The 19,925-nt window shown below is 43.0% G+C and overlaps 1 protein-coding gene across 1 annotated transcript in view; it reads left to right on the top strand.

Moving 5' to 3' along the window:
* MARCHF5 (membrane associated ring-CH-type finger 5) overlaps positions 1-17,030 on the top strand; it is a 77,956-nt gene extending 60,926 nt beyond the window's left edge. Inside the window, exons 4-6 of the mRNA XM_048856004.2 lie at positions 2,650-2,833; positions 3,309-3,475; positions 14,618-17,030. Of these exons, the coding sequence (XP_048711961.1) occupies positions 2,650-2,833; positions 3,309-3,475; positions 14,618-14,734 (468 nt within the window). The 3' untranslated portion in view covers positions 14,735-17,030. The remainder of the gene's footprint in view (positions 1-2,649; positions 2,834-3,308; positions 3,476-14,617) is intronic.
* The last annotated feature ends 2,895 nt before the right edge of the window (positions 17,031-19,925 follow it).

The following is a 19,925-nucleotide window of genomic DNA, read 5'->3' as shown; positions in this document are numbered from 1 at the left end:
ATTGTATGAAGAGTGAATTCACACTCACTCCCTTTTCCTCTTCCTAGGCGCCACTTAGTTATGGATAGTGTAACCTCTCTCCTGTTAAGTGTCAGATCCCTCTCCCTCTGTCTGAGGGCCAGAGGAGAGAGGCACTAAGAGTAAGTCTACACGTAAAATGCTGCAGCGCTTCAGTGTAGACACAACCTATGTCAACGGGAGGGCTTCTCTTGTCAGTGTAGGTACTCCACCTCCTCAAAAGGCAGTAGTTAGGTCGACAGAATTCTTCTGTGGACCTAGTGCTGTCTACACCAGGAGTTAGGTCTGTATAGCTATGTGTCTCAGAGATGTGGATTTTTTGCATCCTTGAGAGACATAGCTGTACTGATCCAAGTTTGTAGTGTAGACCAGGCCTAAGTTAGGGCTTGTCTACACTACCATGCAAGCTCGATCTAAGATACACAACTTCAGCTACGTGAATAGCGTAGCTGAAGTCAACATACTTAGATCTATTTACTGAGGTAAGTCAACAGCTGACACTCTCCTGTCAACTCCGCTTGCGCTCCTCGTTCCGGTGGAGTACTGGAGTCGACAGGAGAGCGCTCAGCGGTCAATTTATCGCATCTATACTAGACGTGATAAATCAACCCCTGCTGTATTGATCGTTGCCCGCCGATCCGGGCAGGTAGTGTAGACAAGCCCTGAGTTGCAGATATTCAACTACAGCTGGGTTGGAATCGATATGGAGCAAATAGTGCTACTTCACTGGATTGCTGGGCCAGTAAGAAATAAAGCAGGTAGGCACTTCTGAAACTATTGTAGCCCCATGGGGAAGGGACATAGTGAACCAGAAGAGAGAGAATAAGAGGCTTGGATCCTGGGGGTGGGAGAGGAAGTTGAGGAGCAGGATAAGAGTCTTCTAGTTAACTCTCAGTTGGGAGGAGGTTGGTCACAAAGCTGAAGACAAATTCTTCATGCATGTCTTTGATGCTCTAAGAATTAATTTACTCATTTAGAATTTTTTGGGCCGCAGTAACTTCAGCTAATATCAGTATTACAGGCTGTGGTGACTGATGCACCCTTCAAAAATTTTGGAAGAATAAAGTAGACTTTCATACTTAACTGAAAAAAAAACTTCTAGAAGTGCTGTTGAGAGCCACACTGCAGCTAGTTATTGTCACAATATTTTCCTACCTGCCATCACACCCATTCTACTGAAGCTCTATTTCTGTTTTTGTTTTTTTAAGTGATCTTAAACAGTCTGTTCTCTGTGTTCTACCAAATAAAGCCTATGCTGCTTATTTGTTTTGATACAAACATACTAGGACAGTTGGTGTCTAAGACAACCAGTGCTCGTTACATTTCTCGCTTTTGCGCTCTGCTTGGACTATCATTTGAAGGTCATGCAAAAGTTCATTCTTTCTAGAGGTGCATCAGTGATGGTAGCAGCCTTGGTCAGTTTTGCCGCACAAGACCTAGAGGACAGGTACAATTTTCAAAATTTAATGTCTCTCAGTTCTCAACCTATCAAAAGTCTACTCTCAAGACTGTCTACAAAATTGTGTGTTTTTGAACATGTGCCTGTATCTTAACAAGTATTTAAATCTGAGTAGAGATTTGAGCCTTTTGAATGAATAGAGCATTTCAAGTCTTTTTCTTGTTGAAACAAGACGAGAGCACTTAGTCTGACAGTTGGCTTGGCTGGTCTTGACCCACACCAGATAAAATGCATGACATTAAATACTCTTAAATAGGGACAGTTGGCTTGTGACATGTTGCTAAAAATATACTACTAGTCACTTTTTACCATGAGGCTTAAGTGTGACCTTAATTGTAGTTTTGACACTGCAAAAAAATCAGATTTTACTGTTGCACTAAGAAATTATTTTAAACAGTCAGTAATAAAATTACCAAGTCCAAATAAAGGTAAATCTTTTATTTTAGATTAGTATGTAGCATACAGAATTAGAAGTATAATTGCTGTTTTTGTTGCATGGTATCAGATGTTAACCTTAGTTTTAAAAAATGCTCATTTACATGAGAAGCTGCATGTGCAACTGGTGTTGTCATAGTGGGAAAATAGATTTTTTTTTTTTTTATGATGCATAGAGAAGGAATACACATCACTAGTGTGCCCTCTCTCATGCTCTACTTCTAAATAGTATCTCAGGCCATTAATCAGAAGATTCAGCTATTGATTTGTATTCTTAAATCATAGCGGCTGAGCAATTTTAAATCTCAGAATTAAAATTAATCTTTCCAAAGTTATGTGACCTTCTGGGGATTTTAGAAAACATGCTATTGTACTATAAGGTAGCTTTAAAATATCTCAGAGACTTTGTTATTTCTATATAAACATCACTAGGAGTAAGTATATGGAGAAGCACATCTGCCCCTTTCTGGGTAAGAAGGAATTAATTATGTAATGACTCACTAATGCAAGATGAGTCAGGCAAGAACTGGTAACTCACCAACTGCAAATATGATAAGCAGTGAAGGGCACCACATGAGAGATTTAAGCTTCAGGTAAAATTTTTAATAGGATTATTTTAAAATTTAGATGCCTAGATAGTTCAATACAAACCAGTAAAATCTTTCAGAACTAGACGCTTAAAGTATGTCCACTGCACAATAACCATCTGACACTAAAACTTTTTGAACATTTCACAGGTTGTAGGTCATAAAGAAGGTCTTGATGTCATGGAGAGAGCTGATCCTTTATTTCTTTTGATTGGACTTCCTACCATCCCAGTCATGCTGATACTGGGCAAGATGATTCGCTGGGAAGACTATGTGCTCAGACTGTGGCGCAAATATTCTAACAAACTGCAAATTCTGAATAGTATATTTCCAGGTAATGCAATTAAATCTAAATGAAATATGAAGTCTGTGCTCTGCCCAGGCGAGGTGGGGTGTCGAGGGCAGTTTCCCTATCTGTAATGGGGATAATAATGCTCCTTTCCCTCTGACCCTTTGTCTAGTTTATTTTGATTATATGATCTTAAAGGCAGGGACTGTCTCTTACTGTGTGATTGTACAGTGCCTAGCCCAATAGGGCCCCGAACTCTGAGGCCTCTATGCTCCATTGTAGTGAAAATATTAAAATAAAAGAACTATAATTGAAATTTTAGTGTGAGAAGCTAAAAGTTGATGCTTAACAATAATTTCCTCATTTAATAGAAATAGAATACTTACTGGAGAGAGGGATGCTTTATAATAAAATTGTTAGATTGTAGAAAACTAATTAGATTTGAAAGGCTAGATTCATAATGAAAACAAAGTTTTAAGTCTTCTTTAGTTTGTTAGTTGGCAATATGATTTTTCTCTAGGAATTGGATGTCCTGTTCCTCGTATTCCAGCTGAGGCCAACCCACTAGCAGATCACGTCTCTGCTACTCGTATTCTGTGTGGAGCTCTTGTCTTTCCAACCATTGCCACCATAGTTGGCAAGCTGATGTTCAGCAGTGTTAATTCTAATTTACAAAGGACAATCCTGGTAAGATGATTTAAGAAGAATGTTTTTCAGAAATGGCAATAATAATGGTATATGGAGTTGTAGTAAATATTCTGTGTGAGCAGAAGGTAAAAGGAACGTACATGGAAGTAGAATTTAGCATGGTAGTTGACTGATGTGCTTTTTCATAGGATGAGTATTTTCAAGATGCCTTGTCTAGAGCAGCAGTTCTCAAACTGTGGGTTGGGACTCGAAAGTGGGTTGCGACCCCGTTTTATGGGGTCGCCAGAGCTGGTGTTCGACTTGCTAGGGCTGTAGTTGAAGCCTGAGCTCCACTGCCGTGGGCTGGAACCGAAGCTGAAGGGCTTCAGCCCTGGGTGGCGGGGCTCAGGTTACAGGCCTCCCACCTGGGGTTGAAGTCCTTGGGCTTCGGCTTTGGCTTCCTCCCCCCCTCATGGAGCAGTGGGGCTTTGGGCCCTCCTGCGCTGGGTGGTGGGGCTCAGGCTTTGTCCCCCCATGTCCCTGCACCCGGGACAGCGGGGCTCAGGCTTCAGGTCCCCCCCCCCCCCTCCTGGGGTCATGTAGTAGTTTTTGTTGACAGAAGGGGATCATGGTGCAATGAAGTTTGAGAACCCCTGGTCTAGACAGTGGGCTGGAATCACCAATGTAATTTAATCTAAAATGGTAAATTAATCTGGACCCGGAATCCTAGACAGGACTTAAAAACAGACAAACAAAAAAAACCTACAAGTCAAAGATCTAAATAAAGTAGACAGAGGGTGATGGGGAGGGGACCCACCAGTGACTTCCAGGGGAAAAGCCCTGGTGAAAGGCCCAGTGTGTAGGGTCTGGTCACAGGAATGTGCCTCTTTGTTTCTGAATAGTAAGTGTATAAATTGGACTCCCTTACTGCTTTGGTGTCCGAACAAGAGAGAGAATAATCTCTTCCCCCACCCAAAGCTTGCTGCCTGCTGCTGCAGGAGGGAGAGCAGGGAGCTGAGGGATCCTCCTTTATGAATAACTCAAGTGCCTGCTGCTTCTGCTCATGACCTCCCCAAAAGCAGCTGTTAATGAGACTGATATGCTTGTCTGTTTCACTGGTTTCTCTGCCACACCAGCCACTATCCTTCTCAATACCAACAGTAAAGTCACTTCAAAGCCTTGTCAATTTTTGTGCTCCTACTTTGGTTTGGGAAAGCTATGACCAACAGCAGCAGAGCCACTAGAACAGACTAAGATTTTGTCTTCATGGGGGGTTTAGCTCACACTGAGTTGACATGCGCTATTTGGTATACTATATATAAGCCGTACTAATTATGTACACATGGCTGTGCCCTCTTTCAATTTGCATCATTGTGCACCCATGGCAGTTAACTGCTATGTAGGAAGTGCGTGGCATGGGAGGGTATGCCGTGGTCCTGTGTCTTTGCTGTTGAGCAGTGTTCATTCTGGGATTTGTCTCACCTCACGTTGTGGGATGCATAGCAGAAGTCAGGTGGAAGCCAGTAAAATTCTGTGGCTTGAGGTCAGATTAAAAAACCAGTCCCATGATTTCACTCTCTCCATCCTTTTCTTTGTCTCTTTGTCGGGGGCTAGTGCCATTTTCAAATTGCTGTTGGCCATCATGGACCTAGCAATGCTCTGTGCCACTATGCTGACAACCACAAACACACGTAAGCTGCTTAGGCTTTATTTTGAGCTCTTGAAGCCAAGTGGCTTCAGTTTTGGACTTCACCTACCACACCACTAAGCAGATGATGGGACAACTGTAGCTTCAGCAATAGCAGAGGAAGAAGAGGAGGACACTGAACTACTACTACATGAGCTGTTCCTGGAGCAGCTTTACATAGTGCAGCGCCATTGCTGGGCTTGGGAACCCAGCATCAATCGCTGGGACAGGATTGTTCTGCAGATCTGGGATGACCAGGAATAGGGAGAGAATTTCAGGACACTGAAGATTTTTTTTTTTTTAAATCTGTGCTGAACTAGCCCCAGAGCTGCAGCAACACTGTACCAACTGTGGCAGAGCTCCAGCCTTGTCCCCGTGAGTCCCGCGCTTCCAGGCTGTTTGTCAGCCTCAGAGGCTTATTGTGATCCTCCACATAGCCCTTCTCTCTCTGGGTACAATTTACTGAGCCCTTTTCATCATAAGCCAGCAAGGAGGTTGGTGAGAGAACTCTGTCTCTGTTGTCCCTACAGGCTTATTCCAGAACAGTTTAGCCTCCTGTCTTGACAGGGACCTGTCTTCCCCTCCCAGGAGGTGTTTCTGTAGTGGCTGGTTGGGGGGAACCTGGGTCCGCCCTCTACTCTGGGTTCCAGCCCAGGGACCCTAATGGCAGCAGCTATTGGCAGCCAACCTTTCCCTGCCAGAGTTGCTACATTTCCTTGGGCCACTTCCCCACAGCTCCCCCGCTTCTCTCTCTTAACGTGTTCTTCACCCTTACCTTTGGGCTCCCTTTCCAGTGGCTTGAGGGTGTCTTCATTACCCAGCCCTTCAGCCGCACTTCCTCTCCTCGGCCTGATTGGAGTGAGCCCTTTTAAGCCAATGGGGCCTTAATTGGAGACAGGTGTTCTCATTAGCCTAACGGGTTCAACTGACTCTTTGCAGGCAAATTGAAGTCATGTGTCCACCCTAGCCTGGAGCAGCCCCTGCTCTGGTCAGTCAGGGAACAGAAAACTGCTTATCCAATGGCCAGTATATCTGCCTTCTACTACTCTGCTGTACCCAACTGGCCTGGGTCTATCACACAACATACAGTGCCCTGTACCCATGGAGAAGCTGGTTGCCATTGCCATCTGTAAGTTGGTCACCTCTAAAGGTTGCTTAATCATAGAATCATAGAATATCAGGGTTGGAAGGGACCTCAGGAGGTCATCTAGTCCAACCCCCTGCTCAAAGCAGGACCAATCCCCAATTAAATCATCCCAGCCAGGGCTTTGTCAAGCCTGACCTTAAAAACTTCTAAGGAAGGAGATTCTACCACCTCCCTAGGTAACGCATTCCAGTGTTTCACCACCCTCTTAGTGAAAAAGTTTTTCCTAATATCCAACGTAAACCTCCCCCACTGCAACTTGAGACCATTACTCCTCGTTTTGTCCTCTTCTACCACCTAGAATAGTCTAGAACCATCCTCTCTGGAACCACCTCTCAGGTAGTTGAAAGCAGCTATCAAATCTCCCCTCATTCTTCTCTTCTGCAGACTAAACAATCCCAGTTCCCTCAGCCTCTCCTCATAAGTCATGTGTTCCAGACCCCTAATCATTTTTGTTGCCCTTCGCTGGACTCTCTCCAATTTATCCACATCCTTCGTGTAGTGTGGGGCCCAAAACTGGACACAGTACTCCAGATGAGGCCTCAGCAATGTCAAATAGAGGGGAACGATCACGTCCCTCGATCTGCTCGCTACGCCCCTACTTATACATCCCAAAATGCCATTGGCCTTCTTGGCAACAAGGGCACACTGCTGACTCATATCCAGCTTCTCGTCCACTGTCACCCCTAGGTCCTTTTCCGCAGAACTGCTGCCTAGCCATTCGGTCCCTAGTCTGTAGCTGTGCATTGGATTCTTCCGTCCTAAGTGCAGGACCCTGCACTTATCCTTATTGAACCTCATCAGATTTCTTTTGGCCCAATCCTCCAATTTGTCTAGGTCCCTCTGTATCCTATCCCTGCCCTCCAGCGTATCTACCACTCCTCCCAGTTTAGTATCATCCGCAAATTTGCTGAGAGTGCAATCCACACCATCCTCCAGATCATTTATGAAGATATTGAACAAAACCGGCCCCAGGACCGACCCCTGGGGCACTCCACTTGACACCGGCTGCTAACTAGACATGGAGCCATTGATCACTACCTGTTGAGCCCGACAATCTAGCCAACTTTCTACCCACCTTATAGTGCATTCATCCAGCCCATACTTCTTTAACTTACTGACAAGAATACTGTGGGAGACAGTGTCAAAAGCTTTGCTAAAGTCAGGAAAAATACATCCACTGCTTTCCCTTCATCCACAGAACCAGTAATCTCATCATAGAAGGTGATTAGATTAGTCAGGCATGACCTTCCCTTGGTGAATCCATGCTGACTGTTCCTGATCACTTTCCTCTCGTGTAAGTGCTTCAGGATTGATTCTTTGAGGACCTGCTCCATGATTTTTCCGGGGACTGAGGTGAGGCTGACTGGCCTGTAGTTCCCAGGATCCTCCTTCTTCCCTTTTTTAAAGATTGGCACTACATTAGCCTTTTTCCAGTCATCTGGGACTTCCCCCGTTCGCCACGAGTTTTCAAAGATAATGGCCAATGGCTCTGCAATCACAGCCGCCAATTCCTTTAGCACTGTCGGATGCAACTCGTCCGCCCCATGGACTTGTGCACGTCCAGCTTTTCTAAATAGTCCCTAACCACCTCTTTCTCCACAGAGGGCTGGCCATCTATTCCCCATGTTGTGATGCCCAGCGCAGCAGTCTGGGAGCTGACCTTGTTAGTGAAGACAGAGGCAAAAAAAGCATTGAGTACATTAGCTTTTTCCACATCCTCTGTCACTAGGTTGCCTCCCTCATTCATTAAGGGGCCCACACTTTCCTTGGCTTTCTTCTTGTTGCCAACATACCTGAAGAAACCCTTCTTGTTACTCTTGACATCTCTTGCTAGCTGCAGCTCCAGGTGCGATTTGGCCCTCCTGATTTCATTCCTACATGCCCGAGCAATATTTTTATACTCTTCCCTGGTCATATGTCCAACCTTCCACTTCTTGTAAGCTTCTTTTTTATGTTTAAGATCCGCTAGGATTTCACCGTTAAGCCAAGCTGGTCGCCTGCCATATTTACTATTCTTTCGACTCATCGGAATGGTTTGTCTCTGTAACCTCAACAGGGATTCCTTGAAATACAGCCAGCTCTCCTGGACTCCTTTCCCCTTCATGTTAGTCCCCCGGGGGATCCTACCCATCCGTTCCCTGAGGGAGTCGAAGTCTGCTTTCCTGAAGTCCAGGGTCCGTATCCTGCTGCTTACCTTTCTTCCCTGTGTCAGGATCCTGAACTCAACCAACTCATGGTCACTGCCTCCCAGATTCCCATCCACTTTTGCTTCCCCCACTAATTCTTCCCGGTTTGTTAGCAGCAGGTCAAGAAAAGCTCCCCCCCTAGTTGGCTCCTCTAGCACTTGCACCAGGAAATTGTCCCCTACGCTTTCCAAAAACTTCCTGGATTGTCTATGCACCGCTGTATTGCTCTCCCAGCAGATATCAGGAAAATTAAAGTCACCCATGAGAACCAGGACGTGCGATCTAGTAGCTTCTGCGAGCTGCCGGAAGAAAGCCTCATCTACCTCATCCCACTGGTCTGGTGGTCTATAGCAGACTCCCACCACTACATCACTTTGGTTGCTCACACTTCTAAACTTAATCCAGAGACACTCAGGTTTTTCTGCAGTTTCGTACCGGAGCTCTGAGCAGTCATACTGCTCCCTTACATACAGTGCTACTCCCCCACCTTTTCTGCCCTGCCTGTCCTTCCTGAACAGTTTATAACCATCCATGACAGTACTCCAGTCATGTGAGTTATCCCACCAAGTCTCTGTTATTCCAATCACGTCATAATTCCTTGACATCACCAGGACCTCCAGTTCTCCCTGCTTGTTTCCAAGGCTTGGTGCATTCATATATAAGCACTTGAGATAACCTGTTGATCGCCCCTCATTCTCAGTATGAGACAGGAGCCCTCCCCTCACCTGTTCATAGTCAACCCAATTTTGATGTAGGGAGATTGACTGTTGGGGCTGTTGTCATGCAAGTATGTGGTACCATGCATAAGGTACTGTTGCACCAGGTTATAAAGGTTGGTGGTAATGCTCGGGAGATTGATGGCTTTTCACACATGGGGTTCCCAAACTGTATTGGGGCAGTTCATGGGATCCATGTGCCTATCGTTTACTCCCTCCACCAGGCCTCTCAGCGTTTATAAACTGAAAGGGTATTGCTCCATGGTGCACCAAGGGCTGGTTGACCACCATATCAGGTTTACAGTAATAAATGCAGGATAGTCTGGAAAGGTCCACGATGCTAGGATCTTTCAGAACTCAGCTTTGTTTACCTTAAGGAATAAAGGAGGACATTTTCCCCCACTGTAGACATTATCCTGGGAGACCTGGCTTATCCGCTTCCCTGGTTAATGAAGGCATTCACTGACTTCTGGGACAGAAGGACAGAACTGTTTAACTATCCCCTCAAGTTGCAGAATGAAAGTGGAGCATGCATCTGAAAGGAAGATGGTGCAGTTTATGGGCTAGGTTGGAAGTTGTAAGAAAAACCTTGCCCAAGAAGATAGCTGCATGTTGTATTTTGCACAATATTTCTGAGAGTAAGGGAAAAAGCATTAATGGCTGGTGGGAGGCTGAGGTGCAGAGACTTGCTCCAACTTTTTGAACAGGCAGCATTTAGAACAGAGGTGGCCAACCTGTGGCTCTGGAGCTACGTGCGGCTCTTCAGAGGTTAATATGCGGCTCCTTGCATAGGCGCCAACTCCGGAGCTGGAGCTACAGGCGCCAACTTTCCAATGTGCTACAGGGCACTCACATGCTCAACCCCTGGCTATGCCCCAGCCCCACGCCACTCCTTCCTCTGAGTCTGCCACACCCTTGCTCCTCCTCCCCCACCCCGAGCCTCCTGCACATGACAAAACTGCTGATCGCGGCGGGCAGGAGGCTCAGGGATGGAGAGTTAGGTGCTGATCGGCGGTGTTGCTGGCAGGTGGGAGACACTAGGGGTTAGGGGAGGAGCTGACGGGGGGCTGCTGATGTATTACTGTGGCTCTTTGGCAATGCTCATTGGTAAATTCTGGCTCCTTCTCAGGTTCAGGTTGGCCACCCCTGCTCTAGAATATGGAAACGGCGAGGCAGTATTATCAGGGTTGCATACTGCTCTTACTTTGAGTCTCAGGCCTGACAAAGTGCAGCTGTACATCTAGCTGTTATCCTAGGCAGGAGTGAGCAGAATGGAGTGTGAGAATTGCAGGCTCTTTGATGGGTGGTAGAAGTGGCACGTTGTGGAACTCCTTATTGTATCTTAGGACATGCAAAATTTACTTTTTTGGTATGTACCATGCATTGTGGACTCTCTATTAATGAATTTTTAATGGACTGTATTATTAAACAGCTTGTTACATAACACCCATAAATAAAGCTTTAATTAAAACAACAATGAAACTGATCTTTAAAGCCTTGATCTCCAAACTTTTGAGGGTCATGCCCCCCTTACTCTTGTCCCCGCCCCTCTCCCCCAGAGCCAGGGCCGGGAGTGAGGCTACGGCTGCGGGGGGGAACGCGGACAGGAGTTAAGGGGGTGGGGGCTGGAGCTGGGGACGGGTCTGGAGTCCGGAGTGGGGCCTGGGACGAAGCCATGGCCAGAGGGTGGAGGCAGCAGCTGGGCCCGCAGCCAGATGTAGCTCTGCTCCCCGCCTCAGCCTTGGCCTTGGTCCTGGCCCCATGCCAGTTTTTAAAAGGTTGGAGTGGGCATCCAGTCAATTTGACCCTAGAGCAGTGGAGAGCACTCAGATAAAGAGATATATACCTGTCTGTTTTTTTCCATTCCATGCATCTGATGAAGTGGGTTTTAGCCCACAAAAGCTTATGCCCAAATAAATTTGTTAGTCTCTAAGTGCTAGAAGTACTCCTCGTTGTTTTTCTGATACAGACTAACATGACTATCATGCTGAAACCTATCTCCACAAAAGACATCTGCAAAAGAGTGGGGGAGAGCAGTTTGAGGACTGTCAAAGCAGTGCATGGCCCTAACTCAATTCACAGTGAACTCAGTATGGTTTGAAAGAGGACTCCAAGGCTTGCATTAAATGCAAAGTTAGTGCGCTCTAACGAATTGCATCTTATGTATACAGGCATTTTCACACCAGAATAACTCAAGTTAGTGTGGACTAAACCCCCTGTGTGGAAAAGACCTAAAAGAAGATCACTTGAGATCTGTTCATGTGTTGGAAGGGTTTTTACAAGCATGAGGACTAAAGCCATATCTTTAATGAAAACTTAAGTTTTACAGAAATTGATGGTTTTTGATCCCTTCTGTATTTGCCAGAGGAAGTTCCCTAAATGCCCCTAAAAAGTGGTACTTGTGGCACCTTAGAGACTAACCAATTTATTTGAGCATGAGCTTTCGTGAGCTACAGCTCACTTCATCGGATGCATACCGTGGAAACTGCAGCAGACTTTATATATACACAGAGAATATGAAACAATACCTCCTCCCACCCCACTGTCCTGCTGGTAATAGCTTATCTAAAGTGATCATCAGGTGGGCCATTTCCAGCACAAATCCAGGTTTTCTCACCCTCCACCCCCCCCACACAAATTCACTCTCCTGCTGGTGCTAGCCCATCCAAAGTGACAACTCTTTACATAATCAAGTTGGGCTATTTCCTGCATAAATCCAAGTTTTCTCACATCCCCCCCACCCCCGTACACACACAAACTCACTCTCCTGCTGGTAATAGCTCATCCAAACTGACCACTCTCCAAGTTTAAATCCAAGTTAAACCAGAACATCTGGAGGGTGGGGGGTAGGAAAAAACAAGAGGAAACCGGCTACCTTGCATAATGACTTAGCCACTCCCAGTCCCTATTTAAGCCTAAATTAATAGTATCCAATTTGCAAATGAATTCCAATTCAGCAGTTTCTCGCTGGAGTCTGGATTTGAAGTGTTTTTGTTTTAAGATAGCGACCTTCATGTCTGTGATTGCGTGACCAGAGAGATTGAAGTGTTCTCCGACTGGTTTATGAATGTTATAATTCTTGACATCTGATTTGTGTCCATTTATTCTTTTACGTAGAGACTGTCCAGTTTGACCAATGTACATGGCAGAGGGGCATTGCTGGCACATGATGGCATATATCACATTGGTGGATGTGCAGGTGAACAAGCCTCTGATAGTGTGGCTGATGTTATTCCACACAAAGATGGACTACAAGCCGTCAAGAATACTATCCCCGATAATGTCACGGCTAACCTGGTGGCTGAACTTTGTGACTTTGTCCTTACCCATAACTATTCACATTTGGGGACAATGTATACCTTCAGATCAGCGGCACTGCTATGGGTACCCGCATGGCCCCACAGTATGCCAACATTTTTATGGCTGATTTAGAACAACGCTTCCTCAGCTCTCGTCCCCTAAAGCCCCTACTCTACTTGCGCTATATTGATGACATCTTCATCATCTGGACCCATGGAAAAGAAGCCCTTGAGGAATTCCACCATGATTTCAACAATTTCCATCCCACCACCAACCTCAGCCTGGTCCAGTCCACACAAGAGATCCACTTCCTGGACACTACAGTGCTAATAAACAATGGTCACAAACACCACCCTATACCGGAAACCTACTGACCGCTATTCCTACCTGCATGCCTCCAGCTTTCACCCTGACCACACCACACGATACACGATCCATCGTATACAGCCAAGCTCTGCGATACAACCGCATTTGCTCCAACCCCTCAGACAGAGTCAAACACCTACAAGATCTCTGTCAAGCTTTCTTACAACTACAATACCCACCTGCAGAAGTAAAGAAACAGATTGATAGAGCCAGAAGAGTTCCCAGAAGTTACCTACTACAGGACAGGCCTAACAAAGAAAATAACAGAACGCCACTAGCGGTCACCTTCAGCCCCCAACTAAAACCCCTCCAACGCATTATTAAGGATCTACAACCTGTCCTAAAGGATGACCCAACACTCTCACAAGTCTTGGGAGACAGGCCAGTCCTTGCCTACAGACAGCCCCGCAACCTGAAGCAAATACTCACCAACAACCACATACCACACAACAGAACCACTAACCCAGGAACTTATCCTTGCAACAAAGCCCGTTGCCAATTGTGCCCACATATCTATTCAGGGGACACCATCACAGGGCCTAATAACATCAGCCACACTATCAGAGGCTCGTTCACCTGCACATCCACCAATGTGATATATGCCATCATGTGCCAGCAATGCCCCTCTGCCATGTACATTGGTCAAACTGGACAGTCTCTACGTAAAAGAATAAATGGACAAATCAGATGTCAAGAATTATAACATTCATAAACCAGTCGGAGAACACTTCAATCTCTCTGGTCACGCAATCACAGACATGAAGGTCGCTATCTTAAAACAAAAACACTTCAAATCCAGACTCCAGCGAGAAACTGCTGAATTGGAATTCATTTGCAAATTGGATACTATTAATTTAGGCTTAAATAGGGACTGGGAGTGGCTAAGTCATTATGCAAGGTAGCCTGTTTCCTCTAGTTTCCCCCCCCCCCCCCCCAGATGTTCTGGTTTAACTTGGATTTAAACTTGGAGAGTGGTCAGTTTGGATGAGCTATTACCAGCAGGAGAGTGAGTTTGTGTGTGTACGGGGGTGGGGGGGATGTGAGAGAACCTGGATTTGTGCAGGAAATAGCCCGACTTGATTATGTAAAGAGTTGTCACTTTGGATGGGCTAGCACCAGCAGGAGAGTGAATTTGTGTGGGGGGGTGCAGGGTGAGAAAACCTGGATTTGTGCTGGAAATGGCCCACCTGATGATCACTTTAGATAAGCTATTACCAGCAGGACAGTGGGGTGGGAGGAGGTATTGTTTCATATTCTCTGTGTATATATAAAGTCTGCTGCAGTTTCCACGGTATGCATCCCATGAAGTGAGCTGTAGCTCACAAAAGCTCATGCTCAAATAAATTGGTTAGTCTCTAAGGTGCCACAAGTACTCCTTTTCTTTTTGCGAATACAGACTAACACGGCTGTTACTCTGAAACCTAAAAAGTGGATTTTTCAAGTTCTGATTAGTTTTTAGTGGGACTGTTAATTAGTGTGTTTATTATATATTCTGGGAAAATGTCTCGTTATTTAATATGATGGGTTTTTATTTTTTGTCAAAACTCATAAGTGAATAAAAGTTTCCAAAATTATTTATAAACCCAGCATGTAATCTTTATGTAACATGAACATTTGTAGTATTCTATTGTGACAGAAAATTTGCCTCATGTATTCATTCATAATTGTTCTAATTAGCTTAACTTCAAAGGAAATATTTCTTGATTATTTTTTGACCTTTTTTACAACTAAGAAGAAAACTATGATAAGATGTGATACTGAACTTGTTCTGTAAGTCTTAAAAATTTCTCTTTATTTCAGGGTGGAATTGCTTTTGTTGCTATAAAAGGAGCTTTTAAAGTTTACTTCAAACAGCAGCAATATTTACGTCAAGCTCACCGCAAAATTTTAAATTACCCTGAGCAAGAAGGAGCATAAGGCTGTGATCTCCAGCTGTCATACAATCTCATCTACCAGATTCTCTTGATGTATAGATTCCATCGTTATTGCACAGTAGTGGAGAATTGTGATAAGTGGCTGCTCCTATTTTTTCTTCAAATATAATAAAGCACTTTCTTGTGGCAGGGTAAATCCGCTCAGTAATCACTGAACCTAAGAATGTGATTTGTTCTCATTTTTGTATATTTCCTTTATGAGAGGCAGGCATCTGAATCTATCACATATGCTGAATTAAAAAAAAAAATGAAATTGTGCAGTTGCTCATCAATGCACAGACTGTATCCAAATCCATTTTTGTACACTTAATAAAGTATCTGCACAATATTTGCATACACAGACCATCCAATTCAACACTAAGGATACCACAGAGGGATTTTTTTTTTAAGAAATTTTGTTTGAGTAGGTTATTGCCAAGGAGAAATTTTTCTTGGATTTTAGCCAATAAGGATTCCCTTGTTCGCAGCTGAAGCTCTGCAATAGATGTAAAATAAGAGGCCTAAAATGTACACACAACATTGGATAGACCAGCAGAAGACTGATCCTTTTCTAAAGGGTTCACATAAGCCAACTTTGACCACCTAGAGTATGAGCTAGTACATGGCTTCCAGCTAATTTTGCTACTATCTAATTGTATTGTCTGCAGTGTCTAGTATTGCTGTCATGGCTCCTTTGCTGTCTTGTAACTATTATTATTAGATCCACCTCTAGAGAAATTATTTGGGGAAGTGAATTTCAATCACTTATTTTTGTAATTAGAACAGCTGTTTAGTAATAGTAGATTGTATTTTGAGAGTTCCTTTGTGATTATGCAATTAACTACTCAAATAAATTATAGTAGAGACTAGCGAGCATTGGACAATGAGAAGGTAATTTGATTCTCGTCAGTCAGTACACAGACTAAAGGATAAAACTTAATTCTCTAATCAATTAAGATATTTGATTGCAATAGTAAAAGCCTATTGTAAAAATGCAGTTTTTAGTGTCATGTCAAAAAGGGAGACACTAGCACTTAATCAGTAATTTTACTTGTTCATAACTCCACATTTTTCAATTGAAATTAGCAATTACTAATTACAATGTTAGTGTTAATTCTGAGTCCTGTTTGACAAACAATGTGGCCATTTCATATTAATGCAAGACTTAGCCTGGATTTACAGTAATTGCAGTTCTCTGTGCATAACAGTTGAATGATTTTTTTTTTTAAAGTTCTGATTCTTAAAGTTGTTTCCTTTTTTTTTTTTATTATTCATGATAGTATGTCAAATGCATGGAGAAGGGTAAGCATTCCTCATAGTGAAGTATTGGTAAGTAAATGTTGCTTTTCACCACAAATGAAGCAACTATAGAGTGGACTTCATGTCTAATTGCAATAACGTATGTTAGTGACACTTAAAAATGTGGTACCTTTTTTTGTGTGTTACCTTAAATATTGAGAATGTAATATTTTAGAAATGTATAAAAAGTATATACATGGCCAACAAGTATTCAGAAACTACAGTTGTTGAAAATTATACATGCATAGCTGATTTGAGATTCTTGCTAAAATTATTGATAAATTACTATAATCTTGTAAATCTGCTGATTATGTTGGTCTCAAAGATTGGTCTGACTTTTTTATATATTTATGTACACAGCAGCAGCCTCTGATTTTCTGTAATATAAGTTTTCAACCAATGTAATACATATTTCTTGCAGAATTCCTCAGTACAAGGAGAAGACTTTTCAGTGGTCTTCACTGTATAGATTTCCAACCACTTTATAACTGGTTTTTAAAGTCTCATGCAGAATTTAATCGTGCAAAATATTTGTTTTGACATTTTGTTCCGTAGGAAAGCTGTCTTCTTTGAACCTGTTGTAAATCAGATGATTATAAAAGGAGTATAAAATGATTTAAACTTAGTGGCAGAGAGTTACTACTTTTGTTGCTGTATTGTAAAATCTTTTTAGTATTAATTATAACCACATTGGATTAGGTTGAATAAATATTTTTACATTATTTAGGTGTATTTTGTCCATTGAACAAATAGTGCCAAAGCCTATGACAGAAGTAGGTTTTAAAATTGATAACTATTGAATCAAAAAGTAGTATACCATTTCTTTTAAGTAGACACTCCAGGGTTAACCTTATGGAATTTAAGAAATACTCTCTTTTGGGGGGGCGGGGGAGAATGGAGACCTAACTTTGAAGGTTCCATTTAGTTTGTGATTGAATTTTAAGCATTTCTCTTTCTCTCATTAATCAGTTATCAATAAATGATGAGTGCATCATCTGAAATCTGCCTATTTTTATAAAATCAAAGCCATTACTCTGATTTGAAGGACTTAGGATAACACTGATTGGGGATTGGGTGGGACTGGATGGCTCTGGATTGGTAGTGCAGAACAAAATCTACTGCTCAATGAGGGAGGAGGATAGCATGAGAAGACCTGAGACCCATACTAGCTAGTGATCAATGTGCATCCCACTACTTTCAGAGCAAGGAGCACTGGCCGACAGCATTCCAGCACATATTCGGCACCTTGGTTTGTCTTTGCCCTCCATTACATAAATATTTAGGTGCTACTTTTTCCTGGAGACCAGTTCAGTGATTTGCAAGCAGAATGTGTGTCTCTCTTCTACATCTTAAGCCTCATAGTTATTGAGAGGGGGGCCCTTCTGTCTTCATTCCTATTTTTGATTTGAAGGGGTTTGTGCCAACACTCGCTGTGCTAACTTGCTTTTCTGAGTTTCAGAGTTAGGGAGTTTGCCTATCTCAGTATATCCCTGTTGGAGTCATATCTCAAAAGGCAGCTGAAGGTCAATCCTATGTCATTGTTGCTTCTACCAATCTTTCACCTTTTCAGTTCTGATAATCACAGCACTTTGGAGCCACATACCTAGCACGGAAATGATGTTTATGTCTGCACTGCTGTTTGGAGGTGGGATGCCCACTGCAGTTAGACAGACTCATGTTTGCTCAGCTCAGGCTAGTGTGCTAAAAATAGCAGTGTGGATGTTGTGGCACTAGCAGCAGCTTGGGCTAGCCACCTGAGCTTGGACCCAGAGGGTCAGGTAGGCTTGGACTCTGGTGGCTAGCCAAAGCCAGTTGTGCAGTGTTCACACTGCTATTTTTAGTGCATTGGCTCAAGCTGCACTAGCATGAGTCTGTCTGCCTCCCTGCTTCAGTGTAGACATACCTCAATTCAGGAAAGAACTTTATGCTTAACTTAAAACATCCATAGGTGCCTAAGTGCTGTATAAGGTTGCTTTTCTGAATTGAGGCCTTGGTAGGAAAGGACAACAGCAGAAACTTTGAGGAGCCCTTCCCCTCTGTACAAAATGTTTCAAAAGGTGCTATAATGACCTTAACTCTAGGAAAAGCTTTCTAAAGCTGAAGATTCTTAAGGTTTGGTTTAATTTGAAAATATTCCTATTAGGGCATTTTATCCTCAAAGCAGAAAATGCACCTTGAGCATTGGTTCTCTGCTTGCAGAGCTATTAAATTGATGTAGAGAACAAGGAAGGGGCATATAAATATCAGCTGGGTCATGGTCTGTCAATGACAAAGTCAATATACCTTTTTCATCCCTATATTGGAGCTCTTTCAGATATGACAAGCAATGAGCACTTTTCTTCTAGCAGGTCATTGAGGGTGGTTATGCTTGCCTTTTGTCATTTCCAGAACTTCAGAGAGCCATGCAGGTTCCAGAGCTGCCATTTTGCCTGCTTTAAGTTACACTGTTGAGTAGTAACTTAACTTTTAGCCTGTTTTGTGGGAGCTCCCATCCTGGATTGTAGTCTTTTTAGGACACATTTCTAGGATACATCTTTAGCTTAGTGGATACTTTCATATAGGCAACTTATGAAGAAAGGATTTACTGAAGCCAGAGAGTTGCTGAAGTTCCTACTATCAGAGGTACTTTGGATTAGCTATAATGCCAAACCTTCCAATTATCATTTGCAGATCAATATATACATTTATACTTAGATAGTGATCTTTTGGTTCTAAAGGTCATGGTAAAGAGCAGAAGGCATTCACTTTTACACTCTTCTAGATTACTAGAAATTCTGAATCACTTAAAGGTGGATTTTCCGCCCCCACTGAGCATGGTGCCAGAAAATAATGCAGGAGAAAGTTGAAGTTGCATAACTATTTGTGGAAACTAAGCAGTTAATCTCTGCTTGATTTATGGAAGTACATAGCTCAGGTTTTTTTTTTTACTGAATTTTCAATAGAACTGTAACCCATTTTTTTGTGGTGCTATCTTCAATAAGTTTTTCTCTTATTACAAGACATCTTGAATATTGGTATTAACAACTATAAATATAAACAGAATGACTAATAGGGACAATATTGAAAAACTATACCTAGGAAACCACTAACATGAATTGCTTTTGCTTTCCCATTTATTGATGTGCAATAGCTTACATAATGTTTCCTCAGAGGATGTTCATTTTAGTGTGTTTGTAAAATCTGTTGTCGTGCAGGCCGTCCTAGTGCACGTCTGATATGGCAGCACAGCTGAGCCCTGCCTTGACTTCCCTTCTGCCTGGATAAAAGCAATCCAAGCAGGCCTTTTGATCAAAAGAGCACCTATTTCAGAGGGTTTTGTTTATTAACCAAAAATGCCAAAACAAGTATCAAAGAGTCTGAGCTGGCATCACATGGTGCTGGCTTTACCACCTCATTTCCAACTGATAGCAAAAATTACACATTTTCCCCCAATATTACTTCTACAAGGAAACAGGAGGTGAGTCAGTTGGACAATTTCTCTTAAAAATATGGTCCGCCCCTTGAGAGAGTTTAAGAATCTGTAACCTATCAATCTCCATTGGTCAGTTAAAAGATGTTCGTGTGCTCTGAAAATTTCATTGCTTCTGCCCCCATTCAGTACCATTAGCTGAAAGGGATTATTTCTGTTCATGCTATACCAACTAAAAGAATGGTAGAAAAATTCAATTTTAGAAGCACAAAGAAATATCAGAAATTGCTTGAGTGCCCCAGCACAGCAGCCCCTGTCATACACTTCCCGTAGGCATGTCATTTAATGCTGGTTGACTAAGCCAGGAAAAAACTAGTATGTCCCTCTAAGTAGTGGGCCTCCAGACAAAGCATTATGCTGACAATTTTTTTTTAAATCAAACCCCGTTACTGGTCTTACAATTTCCCAATGCCTCACAGTGACGTTT

Source organism: Caretta caretta, chromosome 7, assembly GCF_965140235.1.
Source record: "Caretta caretta isolate rCarCar2 chromosome 7, rCarCar1.hap1, whole genome shotgun sequence".
Classification (NCBI taxonomy): Eukaryota; Metazoa; Chordata; order Testudines; family Cheloniidae; genus Caretta; species Caretta caretta.
The sequence above is the reverse complement of the archived record's forward strand: the minus strand, read 5'-3'. Positions and strand labels throughout refer to the sequence as shown.